At 28.3% G+C, this 16,686-nt stretch overlaps 1 protein-coding gene and 1 pseudogene across 1 annotated transcript in view; both read right to left on the bottom strand.

Annotated features, from left to right (window-relative positions):
* Nucleotides 1-4,037: 4,037 nt before the first annotated feature.
* LOC132919020 (uncharacterized) lies at nt 4,038-5,715 on the bottom strand (annotated as a pseudogene).
* A 2,264-nt stretch (nt 5,716-7,979) lies between these two features.
* The window catches only part of LOC132920478 (uncharacterized), a 33,574-nt gene continuing 24,867 nt past the window's right edge, over nt 7,980-16,686 (bottom strand). The window contains exons 5-7 of the mRNA XM_060982890.1: nt 14,318-14,611; nt 10,110-10,580; nt 7,980-9,810 (exon numbers count right to left, since the gene is read on the bottom strand). Coding sequence (XP_060838873.1) covers nt 10,115-10,580; nt 14,318-14,611 — 760 coding nt within the window. The 3' untranslated portion in view covers nt 7,980-9,810; nt 10,110-10,114. The remainder of the gene's footprint in view (nt 9,811-10,109; nt 10,581-14,317; nt 14,612-16,686) is intronic.

The raw sequence follows: 16,686 nt of genomic DNA, 5'->3' as shown, positions 1-16,686 counted from the left end.
GCCAATCATACTGATCATGTACCATATAGGTATTTCCTTATTTTATATATGAATTAATAATATATAATAATATTGTACGTACACAATTTAAATTCAACACATTATGTATTTATAATATGTGGTAAGATCGTCTACTGTGATGGCGCCTATCTATATTTCATGTTATATGGGGAAAAAATGCTGGTGTTAGACCCACCTAGTAAAAAAATGTTTAGTTAGTTACGTTCGAATAGTACTATATTTATTTCTAACTATATACATACAAGATACTGCATAACAAACTATTTTTGATTATCACCCACCCACCCATAAATAGTTCTTAGGAATTTTCCTCAGTTTATACCCGTGTTCGGCGCCACTGCCTAGTACCACCTACGATCTACCTATTATCATAACATATTATTATAATACCCAATTCATTTAATTAAATACACACAAATTATATATATAAAGTATAGTATAGTAGTAATATGTATATTATTATAAGTACTATTTACATAACATTATTGTCTATAACGAATCAAGTCAATAAACGATTTCTGTATATCTCTAATATACAGATCTATACGGTACGTTAGAGTATGAACCGTAAACGGATGAGGGGGCTACCATCGGGACGTTATGGCAAGTATACACAATACACATTACCCACACGAATACCAATTCCTCAACACCCAATAATCCAATAACTAAAAGATTCTTGAAAATGATATCCACGGACAAATGGCGGATCTTACGGTACTACAGAAGGTTTGGTACATCTGTCAGTGGTTCGTATTCTCCATCTGTCCGTGGACGTCATTCTCAAAAATCCTTTAGTTATTGGATTGTTGGGTGTTTGGGCGATTGGCATTCGTGTGGGTAACGTATATACTTGCCATAACGTCCCGATGGTAGCCCACTCATCCGTTGCTGGTTCATCTTCTAACGTACCGTAACATTTCCACTTCTTAGTGCATCTTGTGCTAGCAGTAGTCGGCCGTAGCTCGTACAAGCCTGCGATCCTAGTCCGGGGAGTGAACGCTACTAAACGCTCTGTGGTCAGATTCGGGTCTTTTGTCTGATCACCTATCTTAGTCATGGTTATCACTGAACCCCTGGTTCCGCAGCTGGTTGAAAACAAACATTGGTTTACCGCGGTCGACTGACTATCTTCTTTAGCCACACCATTGATGTTTCCAACCTTCTTCATCGTGGCCGCTTTAAGTTCAAATTGCCGATTATCTTGGCCAACGAATTTAATTGAGGACTTTCGTTTGTTTTTATTGGCCTTAAACCTATCTTTCTTCCTTAATCTTAATTTATTCTTAGTCATCATTGTTTTTGTTGTTGTTGTTGCAAATTTTTGCACACGTTTAACCGGCTTATACGAATCGTCTTGTTTAACCATATCTATTTAATATTATGAAAACATCATAAACTTAGTAGCCTAATTTTAATAGTAACTAGTAAGACGGTCATAACTAATAAACAATTTAGTTATTGACTACCTAGTTCATGATGATAAAAAGTTATATATTAGTATATAAAAGACTTATGATCGAAAATACACTTAATATTTGATGATTAACAATTCATTAGTACATTTAATTGGCATATGATTAAATTGAAATGTTTAAAATATTTCATAAAAAATAAAAAGGACACTTCGATCACTCGACTCTGTGCCCTTTCGAAATAAATTAAATCATGACATATTGTTTTCAAAATATATAATATTCTATTATAATGGATGCAAATTGTTTGATATTAAATACTAATAAGGTAGTCGTACACTAACTAAATAATTAATACAAGTAAATAATAAGTTAAAATACGGTTTAATGATTATCATGCGTACTTTTGGAATGCTGACAAATGTTGTCACTCCTTTTACCAGCAACATTTGACCTTACGTTAGCGTATTCATGTAATGTTCTAAAGTCAGTAATCAAACCACCTTCAGTCTTCGTGACTATGTAAAGTAAAGCTTGGAGAAAAATTGCCCAAACTAATATATGGAATATCATAATTGCTGTATAACATATATTTTGCAAACTAAATATATCACTTGACCAAATCGGCTAAGTGCTAAATAATAATAACTATTGGTTCCCATGGATAATATATATATTTATATAGTGAAAAAATATATCTAAAAGACTAAAATTATTGTTTAATTTTTAAATTGCTATAATATTTGAAATTATTCATGTATATAAGCTGAAATTAAAATTATTAAATATCCAACTCAGTACACAAATACAGTGTTGTATAACAAGATAATCCAAAAATTAAGAAGAATTTAAAATAAACAATTAACTACAAAATTATTACACTAATCACATAAAAAAATTAAAAGAATATGCATGACAGTAAAATTAAATAAATAAGTTATAGACAATAATCAAGAAAAATGAATACCTTCTTAAAAAAAAAAAAAAACAATTCAATTAAAGTAATATAAATTTAAATACAAATAAATAATAATACTTGAAAATAAGATTTTCTAAACAAATAGTATATATATATATATATAACTTCAGTTGTAGCATTTTACTTGCACTGAAACTAATGGGTACATGAACTATAAACAAATACATATCATTTTGTATCTTATAGTTATATTGCATATTTAAAACTTCATTGGGCGTTAACTATATATTATTTTTACCAAAACATACTTAATATATTATATGTATGTGTTTATGTATGAATAAAATTATTGTGCCTATAATAAATTTAAAAATAGTTTATTTTTTGATTGTAGAGTTGAAAAACATCCGAAAGAAATCTAGAAAAAAACAAAATCTATGAATAGTAAGCATTAAAGTAACCTAGGCGGCTTATATTATTATTTACTATATTTATTAAATTATGTTTTTCTTGTATATATTTTTAATTTATAAAAATAAATAGCAGATATTATATTTGAGTAGAACTTTTACTTTTTAAACTTAACTTAAATGAAAAAATAATTGCATTATATTATTAAGAAAAATAAATTATTTAAGGATATTGTCATTCAGAATCTTATTGTTACCTATTGTTTCCATGTCTATATTTATATTATTAATATTATTATTGTCATAAAATTATTTTGTACTAATCTACCTATAACTTATTTTATCTGTTTTTGTTTTTGTTTTTACTTTTATTGTACACAATTCGGATATTAATTTAAAACACAAATATTGTGAATATCTGTTAATTATAATTTTTATGTAAATGTGTAATGTATAGTAGATAACCCTGGGCCTCTACACGAGTATATCTCAGTGAGGCCTAGTAGATCTCATAGAGAAATAAATAAATAAATAAATAAATACATATTTAGTAACAAAAAAAATTTTTTTTAGGATAGAGGCGGTGAATTTCATTTGGCATAGGGGCGGCAAGCTGTTAAATCTACCACTGCTAATAATTAATAAAGCAATAATTACTATACTATAAAAAATTTATAAATTCAATATAAAATCCTACTAAAAAGATATAAAATATCATATGCAATAATGTAATATTATATGAAAAATACAATTTATAGAATTTTAATTTTAAATTCAGAGAAAAGCGATGAAGTTATTAAATACATAATTATGTGGATTTTTTATTGGATTTTTTTTTTTAAAGAGAAACTCATTATTTCAAAAGTAATTAATCTTGAAAACTATTTATTCTACAAGTCCGTAATTTCAGAACATTTTTAAAATATTATTATTATTATTATTTATATGTATCTAATTATAATTGTTGGAAAAATTGTTTGGTTCACATATTATGCATTTATACATTATATAATTATTATTTCAATAATATAATTTAAAGATTTAAAAATAGAAACGCCAAAAAATCTAATAAAAGATAAACATCCTATTCGTTAAGGGTTGTCAATAAATGTGCCTCTATTTTCAATACGAGCAAGCCATTGAGAAAAAATTGAAAACTCAATGGGCTCTTACTTTTATTTTAAAATAGAGTAGGTACACAAGTTAAAGATAATAATAATTATTGTTTATTAAAATATGAAATTTGAAAAAAATATTTAGATACAATTTATACTATGATCATTTTATTATTCCATGTAACAAACAAGTACCAATATTAACATCATGGAGTGATGCTACCGCACGTAAACGGAGCACAACACAAAGGACACGAAAGATTTCAATGTTAACGTTGAACGAGTCGAGTACAACGAAAAACCCGATAATGTGATTGAATAGTGAAGGTTTGCGATCATTGTGGTATTTTTTCGAATACACAGCTGTACATAATCCAAAATGAGTACCAACGACACAAGAATCACAGCTAACGGAACGTTTGAGTTGGGTACTCGGCTGTCGGGCTCATCGTCGCCGCTCCGCATTTTGGTCGGCCACCCACAGCCGTAGTGCTATTGCTGGCCGCTTTGGCCACAGCTAGGATGACGCGAGACGCACCAGCCAGCACGGGATAATACCACCGCCGGTGGTTTGCCAAAAGCGGCACCACCACTTCGTCCAGCCAATGATTAATGTCCACTCGGTACTGCTCCGGCGCTGATGACGTGCAGCCGGCGGCCAGCCGGTAATACCAAACAAGCAGCGGACGGCGGTCGTCGGCCGCCATCCACGGCCTGTCCATTGTGAACAGCCGCTTGCCGACAGCGAACGGAAACGCTAACGAACCCGGAATCAAGTTGTCGCCGAATGCCAGCATCGGTACGGCGGCCGGTTGTCCGTCAGACGGTACGCCGTATAGTAGTAGTGCCGCACTCGGGTTGTCTGTCTCCTTATCGATGTGGTCGTCGTCCTTATCGTCTCGTGGTCGACTGTCCTATGTCTACAGGTGTCATCCAACCACGTCCGTCTGTGTCCAATATGAATCTGTGCCAAAATACGCACGTTTGTTGTATAAAGACATGTAAAAACCGAACTATAACGAATAGATATTGATTCAACCCATTTTTAAAAGGACAACTGCCACAAATTATACTTCAGTACCGGATTTAACTGGTGAGTAGTGATGAGGAGGCAAAATAAACCGTTTATTTTAGGGGCTTCAGGTCGATGTACTATAGGAAGATTTTCTAACTTTGTAACGAATAAATACATACGTATACATTATTAAAAATATTGAATGTTGGTCAAGGAAAAATGTTTCATAAGAATAAATTACCCACATCCGTTTAACTTAAAAAACTCAGTTTTATCCCTATGTTATTCTTTTTTAAATCCATCTTCACTTTTTTCAAATACTTACCGAAAAAAACAATCAATGCATCAAATTAATTATAAGTAGGTAGCAATTTATTTTAAAGCTAGTTCCTCGTCCCCGTGGCCTATAGAGGTTCCTACACTGATGACTATACATACCTACCAAATAAATCGTATACATCTAGAAATATCGAAATAGGTTAAACGACTGTAAATACAAATTATGATGAATTGGTATTTACTCGTATAATTAAGTATATCATAACATTATAATCTGCGTATTTCACTAACTTGATTTTCCGTAACAACGCGTGCAGCTCATTGGTGACTCACCAATCTGGTCACTAACGATTGTCTCTGATATTTTTATGATCAACTTAATGTAGTTGAGAAATGTTTTTCCGTTGACTACGTTTTTGGGGATTAAATTATTAATTAACATTCTCCTATGCAACATCAACATATCTTTCTGAGTCCAGAAAGTATTGTACATATAATCGACGTGATTGTATAATACTGTACCGACGTTAAGTGTAGCAACCGAAATGATTGAGAGCAGAAAAAGCGTTAGATACAATCATTAAATGTAATCAACAACATTATTAAATCACCGGCAAAGTAAAATTAACCAGATCTTGCGTATTGGATAAACAAAGATGGAATAAAATATAAAATTAAATAAATAATATTATTATAATAATATCACTGATATAATAAATTAGGCACTTCATTTTATTGATAACAAATAATTATCAATATTGTACAAATATAGTATAGTATCTATGTGTGATACCTACCTATAACTGTTACGTTAGTATTAGTTATTAGTTAAAATTCAACACAACGTAAAAGTGTTATTTTCAAGAAGTTTCTGAATACGATATAATATAATAATAAATATTAAACCACGTTTCTGTCTTATAATATGGTTTATAGTAACATGTTCAACCAATAACATAGATATTCTAAAATCTTCGTAACGTTTCGAAATGTTCTTCATAAAAATTAGGAATTGATCAAACATCAAAAGATGTATTGGTAACCACTGAAAACTGGTATAATTTTCTAAAAATATTATTGAGTTTCTGACGGTGGCGGTAGTCGTGGTCAGCCATCCTATGTCTGAAAAATAAATTCTTAAGCTAATCAGTACTTCCATCAATATAGTATTCAAACACTATGTCCAGGTAAAAAGCAAAACAAATAATAATGAAATAAACAAATAAACCATTTTATATTTAATTATAGGTAGTTATGCACTTATACCTACAGTCATTTATTTTTATTGTACACAAACCAATAGGAATATTCAATTTTTTTTTTAAACATTTATATTCATATGATCATCATTATAATAGATGACAGTTATTTTCCATACATATTCACAATTATTATTGTTTTCTAGATATTTTTCTTCTCCGCGTGCTTATTTACACGTACTGTACATCTGTACAAATTAAATTATTTATTTGTTGTTTTAATAACAAATTCCATTCTTAAAATTGTCTATTCAAAATATTAAATAAGATAGGTTTATCAAAACTTCTTTTTAATATCATGTGTAAAATATACATGTATGCGGCGTATTGAATAGGCAATATTTGTATATTATTTTTTAAAACAACAATATTTTAAAATATTTGATTTATTTCAATTGAAGAATTAATACACTATAATATATTGTATAACATATATACATATATTATAGATCATGTTTACGTCTTGGATAATACTGATAATAATTATTATAATTTTCCGATTTTAAATTACCAAAAGAAAAAAATGAATTTTGTCGAATCCTATATATTTTCACTATTACGTTCATTCTATTAGATCCGAAATTCATTATCTAGGTAATCACTGACTGTCTAAAAGTGTACCAAAATAAGTGAATCTGTACAAAAAAAAAATATAATTTTAAATTAAACTAATAATAATCAATTCTAACTAACTGATCACAATCTACAAACAATGTATGTATACAATTTGATTTCAATATGGATCAACAAAACTATAGATAACAGTTTAACAAAATTAAATATATAATTAATTCGAAAAGCATTACAATTAGCGTAATAAGGCAGATGTAGAAACAATAACAATAAGGATAACTTAAATTTAAAAAATGGATCATCATTGGAAATATAAATTTTTCTATAGATTGGTCTGTTACGGGAGTAGTTTATCGTATAAAGAGTAATAGGGCAAATATAAAATATAATATGAACGAACATCAAAATAAGGATTTTAATATTTATCAAAGAAAATAATATTATTAACTGGGCAATCAACCAACGCATTAATATGTTTTAGTGGGAAAATCTTGTTTTAAATAACTAGACTATCTACTAAGGATTCTAATCATCAACTATTTCTATTATAATTATAAACTATTTATTAGCTCATAATCATAACCATGAGTTATATGTTCGACTTTCAATAAACAAGCTGCAAAACTCAAAAACTTGCGAAGAACCGTTTCAAGATAGTTCATATCACTTGCAGTATAAGGATCCTATAAAAATAACAAACTCCGAAATAAATCTAACAAGTGCGCAATATAAAACTTTTAGCGGTACTGCCTAGTAACTTTAATTTACTGTGAATCCGGTTTAAGAAATCCCAACGTTTTCAGAGTTTTACAGAATGACGCATCAAAATGGGCACAAAATTTCAGATTATCATCATATTATATTCACATGTAAATTCAGTATTGTTCACCGTGTTTTTGAAATAACAATTACAAGAGTCATATAATGTATTACTATTATGAGCTAATATTAATGACGATAGTGTCATCAAAAATAAACAATTGAATTAGATATTTTATTTTATATATTCAAAAGAATGTTATATGTACTAGTATGTATTACCTTACTATTATTTATTATAATATGCTGAATTTAATATAAGGTAATTACAGTTAAAAGTATTTTTGTGTTTTAAGTTAAGAATATTAAGATATAAACGGCCTATACGCTATAATAACCAAAATTAGCTCACACTAGTTATAACATTGAATAATAAATATTACTAACAAACAATAACAAATAAATATACATAATTTATTGATAATAATATTTTTAAATGAAAAGTTTTTTTTATATTAAAGCTAACAATGGAAGTATTTTGAAAGTACAGAAGCTTAACGAAAAGATAACAATAATTTCAATTCGATTATAAAAAATTATATAATCAACTGTGTTTGATTAGTGCATAAATAATTTACAAAATACTGACTATAATAATACTAATAAAATGAATTTACAGTTGCATACTCAATACATCAATGATAGATATACAACTATCTCATTACTTATTGTATGTTATATTTTATCTACATTGTATGGCTATAGGTACATTATGTGTTTGGTGTTTACAAAATTATAAAATATTAATAAATATATTAATTTATAATTAACTTAAAACAATATAATATTATATCATATAAATACACACGTTGGATACAATCATTAAATGTAATCAACAACATTATTAAATCACCCGCAAAGTAAAATTAACCAGATCTTGCGTATTGGATAAACAAAGATGGAATAAAATATAAAATTAAATAAATAATATTATTATAATAATATCACTGACACAATAAATTAGGCACTTAATTTTATTGATAACAAATAATTTTCAATATTGTACAAATATAGTATAGTATCTATGTGTGATACCTACCTATAACTGTTACGTTAGTATTAGTTATTAGTTAAAATTCAACACAACGTAAAAGTGTTATTTTCAAGAAGTTTCTGAATACGATATAATATAATAATAAATATTAAGCCACGTTTCTGTCTTATAATATGGTTTATAGTAACATGTTCAACCAATAACATAGATATTCTAAAATCTTCGTAACGTTTCGAAATGTTCTTCGTAAAAATTAGGAATACTGTTAATTTTATTATAAACCAATCATCGCCATAATAGTATGATAACGAAGTAAGCTATATTGGTATATTTACATAATGATTGTACCGATATCACAAGTTATATTTTAAACCGTTTCGAAAACTTATTTCGGCTGTTCAGGTTGAGCAACTCAAAATCGAATAAATAAACAAATAAATAAATATACCAAGAATGGAACTAGAAATATGATTTTATATATTGACCAAACTTGATATAATTTAGACAACTTCTGTCCAAATTAACCGAAATCATTTCAGCAGTAAACTATATTTAATAGGTATCGAAAACATAAAGTTCGACGAATTTGTCAGTAGAGCGACGATCCCAATATTGGCACTCTGCGTATTTCGATCGAACAAAGAATATAATTAATATAAAAGTATCCAGCTCGATTAGGCGCAAAAACTATGACAAATTATCGAAATATTATGTTCACGGCGTATACACAATAAATTATTATTATTATTTTTATGATAAAAATACGACGGGCGCGTTATACCGATATATAACAGTACGCCGCGCGCTCAATAAATAACTATAATCCTATGATGTGTGCGCATTCCGCATACTAACTATATAACCGTAACTATACAGAATAACTACAACTACAAAACTACGTTGAGCTAGACGAGGTATCGTATATATTTCCTAATGACTTTGAATATATGTTGCCACGCTGCGTCATGGATCAAAAAACGTCGTTTTTCACCTGCAAAAAAAAATTTTAAACGCCCGTCATTATTACTGTTTCCTATATGAGTAATATCTAGCAATTGTAGTAAAATATAATAATAAAATAGTAAATATGATATTTTTTTTTCTTTGTAACATAATTTTTATTTCGGCTATCTGTTACGTGTATCGAATAACAAGTTTAATCGATATAGTCAAAAATGTAATAACAAAAAGTCAAGACTCAAGAGTCAAGAGATCGTTCAGTGAGAAGGTACTTCGTGATGAAATAAATAATAATATGATATAATGATAATAAATAATAATTTATCGTACACCACTCATTTCGATGTTAATACCGACTCTACGTCAGCGACAGTGGATGATTCTGACTTTACGTCGTCGGCGGCAATGGACGATTCCGACTTAACGTCTTCAGTAACGGTGGACGATTCTGACTTTACGTCATCAGCGACGATGGATGATTCTGACTTTACGTCATCAGCTACGATGGACGATTCTGCCTTTACGTCATCAGCGACGATGGATGATTCCGACTTAACGTCTTCGGAAACAGTGGACGATTCCGCCAGTCTTTTTGCGTTTCGGGCCTGTACCAGTTTGTTGATTTCGTTGTATGTGGTCATCATGGGCACCGAATCGTCTGGCGATCTTTGGGAAACGCACGACGAGAATATCATCTCACAATTTTTGTTGTCTTGACCATCTTTGGCGGCTTTCATGTACTTGAAAAATCGCAATATCTCTGGATTCTCGGACGACGGTTTGCGCAATTCGTTCAGCTCTCTGGAATTAAATATGTATATTGAATAAATAATATATATTTTAGTACCTGAATTAATTTATAATATGATTTAACATTATCTTATTAATCGCAATTTAAAAATAAAACCTATTTAAGATAACAAAGTTAACGTTTAACGTAATAAAATGATATGGTAAAATATGTTATATTGTTGTTGATATTTTACATACATTTTATTAACTTGATACATGTGATAGGTACTGGTTTAATATATAACAGTGTAATTTACGATTCTACGAATGGTAAATATTTTATAGTGTTTATAGTGTCTATACAGTTACAAATTTAATTAATTTAATTAAATCGATTTTTAAAAAAAAAGAATAAATATAAGTGTAAAAATTAGAATTTCATACTACGTTCCTAAATGGTTTTTATAATAGTACCTTTGATCAAACGATAAATACAAATAAAATTTGTGTTTACATTTATTTCACGTACGGTAATCAAATCAGTCTTCTTATTGGAGAAAATATTTTAAACGTTTCTACAACTACTGATAGTAATTTTTGGCTTAAGTTATGGTTGTCTTATCAAACTTTCACATTTAGCCTCTTTTATCGAAATGACAAAAATGTACGTGGACAGTTGTTTGCCTATATAAACTAGGTAGGATAAGATGATTTTCTAAATATAAATCAATGTAGATACTTCTTTTATTTATTCTATACATATACTTTTATTAAATTTATATATTATACACATATAAATTTTAATTAAACAAACCGGGTATAATACGTTTTAGTTTCTAAAATGTGTTTTGATGTAAATACTATTTTTACTTTTATAAGTAGGTAAATTTTAGAATAAATTATTCAAGTATAACATAAAAAATAAGATTGTTTACTTAATAAACACTTGATTTATACTAACACATTTTATATATATTACACAATGGTAAATAAATATTCACGTGGTTATTATAGTGTAATCCAATTTAAATATAATAAATAAGCTAATTTTTAATTTTAATTAGTACCTATAATATAGATATAATATAGAATATGTTCTAAATGCAAATTTAATTAACAAAATAATCACTCCATTTTAATTAAGATTTCTAAATATGACTTGAAATATTATATGCAAATCTAATGAAAAATATTACTATTTTAATATGGACGGGAGTCATGTGAATTATATTACATAGGTTAGGTAAGGAGACATTCAATAATAAATTAGTAAATCATTGTGAAACTTCAATACTTAATAATACACTTATTTTATACGTATTATGTATATGCATAACAGTAAATTTGTTTTGTAAATATATGTGTATTGGAATATTTAAATAAATGTTATCATTAATATTATTTATATAATTTAATATTTATTATACAAATTACTTGTTTTATCTGTATTAATTAACTAAAAATAGATATGTATTACCTATTTTAATAACTTTATCTTATAGATTTAAAACAGGTTTTACAGATCTATTTTAATCGTTGTGTCTTTAATCATTAAATTAAAAATTAAAATGCAATTTAAGTATTAAAATAATTCCATCAGTATTGTTTAAATTAATTAAAAATAAAATAAATCTAACGTTTATCAGTCAAAGCAATATATAATATATAAATATATTTTGAATTTTCCTTATAAAAACATAATGCTTTGTAATCTTTTAAAAATGTCATTTAATTTCTTTTTAGTACATCATCTTCATGGATATTATATTATAATTGTTTTTACTGTTTTGGAATAAGCTTTATTTGACGCAAATGCATTAAAACTAATTTGGGCGTTGTTGGATAGTAAATTTCAAAATCTATCACTAATCACACAATAAAATAATTATTATATGGCTATATTCACTGCACTTTAACATCATTATAACTCCATTATTGTCCCATGGGGCCAATTAATAATTTCAAATGTATGGGTTAAAATTTTAAAAAGACCATCTATGAATATTCGTCATATCATATTATGTTGTAAAATAATAAAAATAAAATAAATTTATTGTTGGCTGAATAGGTAATAATAATATCATTATTAACAATTGTTCGTGGATGCGATGGTCGCGTGACGTGTCGAGTTTTTAAGCGGAATAGAAAACAATATCGTTAAATATTATACCTACCCGTCCGTTTAAGTAATAATATTATTCTAATAACATGTTTGTCTAACAGCCTAATAAGAAGAAGCTCGTCACGACCTAGATATCATCACAAGCGCCAACAAAACAATAGCCACGCGATTAAAACACTTTTATGCTCGTCAGCCGAGTGAAAGTATCAGTGCACTGCGTGTGTACGTCAATTTGGCAACTTATTAATTATAACTTATCGTTTGCATTGTGCTAAATAGAATTTTTGCTGTCCGATAACCCTGCGGTGAAGAGCACCAATCAACCGACGATTGATCAAACCGCGTTTTTATGCGTTTATATTCATTATTCTATAATATATTATACCTACAAACCTACATGAATGGCGAATATTTACTGCCTTCATGAATAACATTTGAAAATATTATATTAATATAGCACTACTAGCGCTGGTAAATTTCTAATTCCGGATAACACTCACGCGGACACACACCTATACCCACTGCAGAAAATAGTTTGCATTGTATATTCACGTTTAAAAAAAGCTAATAACAGCTACGCGTAGTTGTTTACGTAGAACTTAACACTGCAGTACAATAGCGATTCTAATACAAACGAAAAAGTATATACGCAATTTTTTTTTTTTTAATAATAATAATAATACAAATCATGACTTTGTAATAAAACTATATAATATTCGCAACCAAATATCGTTATTTTATGTTCAAATTGGTTTTTAACCCACCAAAAAAAGAAAAAGTATTAATACAATTATCTGCCAAGAATATTATTACAACTGCGGTCGTCCCATAGTTTGTGTATAACAAATAAAACATAATATTATGATATTTTTTGACCAAAATATTATTTTTATCTTAAACATAGTTTGTGTCAATATCTTTAAATATCTTATGCGAATTGAAATTGTAAGTTCATCGTCCGTCTATATTGTATAATATTTATGCATTAATATATTGTAATCTGTTTGTAAATATTTAATAAATTTAAATTTAAATTATATTTGTATTCACTTATGATAATATTAATTATAATTTGTATTGTTAATTAGTCGTTTGATCAATTTTTATGAGTATAACGAGGCTGTGTAATAATATTAATAATAATATTAAAAAACAATCAAATATTATTATTATTATTTAATTAAAGAAGAAATTATATAATTTAATCAAAAATTGTATCATAATATTAAAACTTGTACCTTATGTATTATACTCGTTATTATACAATACTTCTTTTGCATATTTGTACATAAAAGATATTTTTTAGGTGTAAAACATTTTATTAAAGTAGGTATAATTTTCTTATTTTCAAAAACATCTAATATTTTTAGGATAATCTATCAATGCCGATCATGATACTTGTAGCATACAGAGTTATTTTTATTTTATTGAACATTTTAATAACAATAAAAAAGAAAAATTATTTTAATATATTTTTTATCAATGATTCATTGCAGAGTTCTGTAGTTACATGGAAATAGTTTATATCTATAACCCCATCTGCATCTCACTTAATTATATTTCGTTACGTTAACGCACCTCCTATTTTACATAGGTACTTTTATGAGTATTAAAAATACTTGATGTAAATAATGAGTATACCTACCTACGTAAAAATCGGTAATAAAAAAAGACAGGTACATACCTGCTGAGTTGCGCTGATACGAGATTGCTGTATGGCGCGAACTTGGCTGGGTTCTTGTACATCTGACACACCAATCGTTCCCGGCAGGGTTCAGTTGTGTATCCAAGCTGCTTGTATACCGTGTCGATTCTGGACAAGAGTGGACTGTAAAATGGATCGTAGTTGGCCAACAGGTGCGAGCTGGCTGGTATCGTGTGGAATACCTTAAAGTCCTCGGTCTTGTCCTTTGTGTAATAATTACCCGACTGGAGCTTGGTGCTGGATACAGTATTTTGGCCATATTTCAGTGGATACCTGAAGCCACGTGATAACAAATAATTATTAATACATTGAAAAAATTTACCTATGGATACTCCATTTTTAAAAATGAGCTTAATTTAAAGGACGTTAATGTAATACTGTACAGGTCGTACGAAAGCGAGGGATTTGTTTGGAGTACATCTCACACAACTGAGATATTGTACCAAGTATGACAATGAGTTGTGTATGTGTAATTTAAAATTATTCTCTCTTCCTAATAATTTTCAAGTCTACCATACCACTGAATTGCATCAATCAAATACTATATTTTACTCATTTTTTTTTATTATTATTATCGGATTATCAATACCATAATATTTATAATTGATAGTATGTACGTGAATGTATTAATACGAATATTATACCGTCACGTAAGTATAATGATAAAAAAAATGAATAAAACATCAGTTTAGTGTCAACTCGATGTCTAATTTGAACGTCGACAACATTATTATACATATAACCATGTTAACATAGTTGATACATTATATCTCGACCTAGAATTTTTAATTAAAAACTAAAAACAAGTGCGTTATTTCGATAAAAATAAACGATTTAGTAGAATTTTATAGTAATATAGCACCTATATGAAATAATATCATTATAAATATTATAAAATTTTCATTATTTTTTTTTTTAGTCTTAATGATTCTTAATTGTCGTTGAGAACATTATATACAAAACACGTGTCGTATATACACGGACGCAATCAATCGGTCGATAAATCAGAAATATTTAAATACCATCGTAGGTAGGTATAATGTATATGCGTATGGCCTAAAAAAAATACTGTTATACGCTACACTATTTAGATTCGATGACATTTCATAAACGTAACGATCGCTCATTGGAATTCAGCCTGTATGTCTTCCGAAGTCATTTACGTATGTTTATTGATTAGTATTGAACCTACCAAAGATTCTGTTCTAATATATATTTATATATACGACTAATTAATAACATTATAATATTATATTATTATATTGTACCGTTTAAAATTTAACTGAATTGATGATCAACGTTAGATGGTGTTTGGAAAATAATAATGACTAACGAGCTCTGTAATCATAATATGCGTATAATTGGTGTACCAACAGCGTAAGTATATGCGCCAGCTGAATTGTATGACAATTATAATATTAATATGTGGTGTGTACAATGTATAGTGTATGCTGTATAGTGCATACAGTATACACGTTTTATTATTTTCGGATTTAGGACGTGTGGTAAACGCGGTTAATACACATTCAAAAAAATAGTCGCCTATGACAAAAATGAAACTTATATATTATTCATTCATAGGTAAGTATAATATTTCAAAGAATATGTATAAATCCATGCCATGATGCGTAATAGAAACGGCAGCTTAGGCGGCTTACTTTAATGGCGCGTAGGTATATTAATAAAACATACTTATTGTACTTACACGATTTATCTGTTATCTGCAGCAAAGTAAACCTTTTACATACCCACGTATATTCCAACCTCACGATTAGATTTTTTAAATCACTCTTCGTCGGATTTTTCGTTAGAAATCGGTAAACAACATTGTATGTGTTTTTTTCTCGAAATTTCTGTCACACTGAATGTTTTACGTGCCATTGCAGTGTATAAGAACTGCAATAACGGAGAAACGAAAATTCTTTGGCCTGTCGCGATCGATGTTCATTATATTATATTATTATACTATTATTTATTACGTCCCGTTTCCGATGTTTCTTTCTCGTACGTATACAATCAAATAATAATATGATAAATTAACGATGTTTTGAAACATGGCGTCCCGATCCAAGTTCGTGACGCGTGCTGCAATAGTTATATATTGTATATAGTGATATATTGTGTGTGATGAAAACCACGCGGCGCTTCAATTATTTCATCTGCCTATTATAGGTGGTCTATCAATAACACAATACGAACGGAACAATACACTATGGAAATATATCAATCAAAAACGTATTAATATAATAATAATTTAGTGTTTGTATATAATATATTGTATGTTATTCTTATTATTATGGCGTCCAGTACAAAATATATGCACAAAAATGTTATTTTGACCGAAATTT

The sequence above is a fragment of the Rhopalosiphum padi genome, chromosome 2, assembly GCF_020882245.1.
Source record: "Rhopalosiphum padi isolate XX-2018 chromosome 2, ASM2088224v1, whole genome shotgun sequence".
Taxonomy (NCBI): Eukaryota; Metazoa; Arthropoda; class Insecta; order Hemiptera; family Aphididae; genus Rhopalosiphum; species Rhopalosiphum padi.
This window is presented reverse-complemented; position numbering and strand designations above follow the sequence as displayed.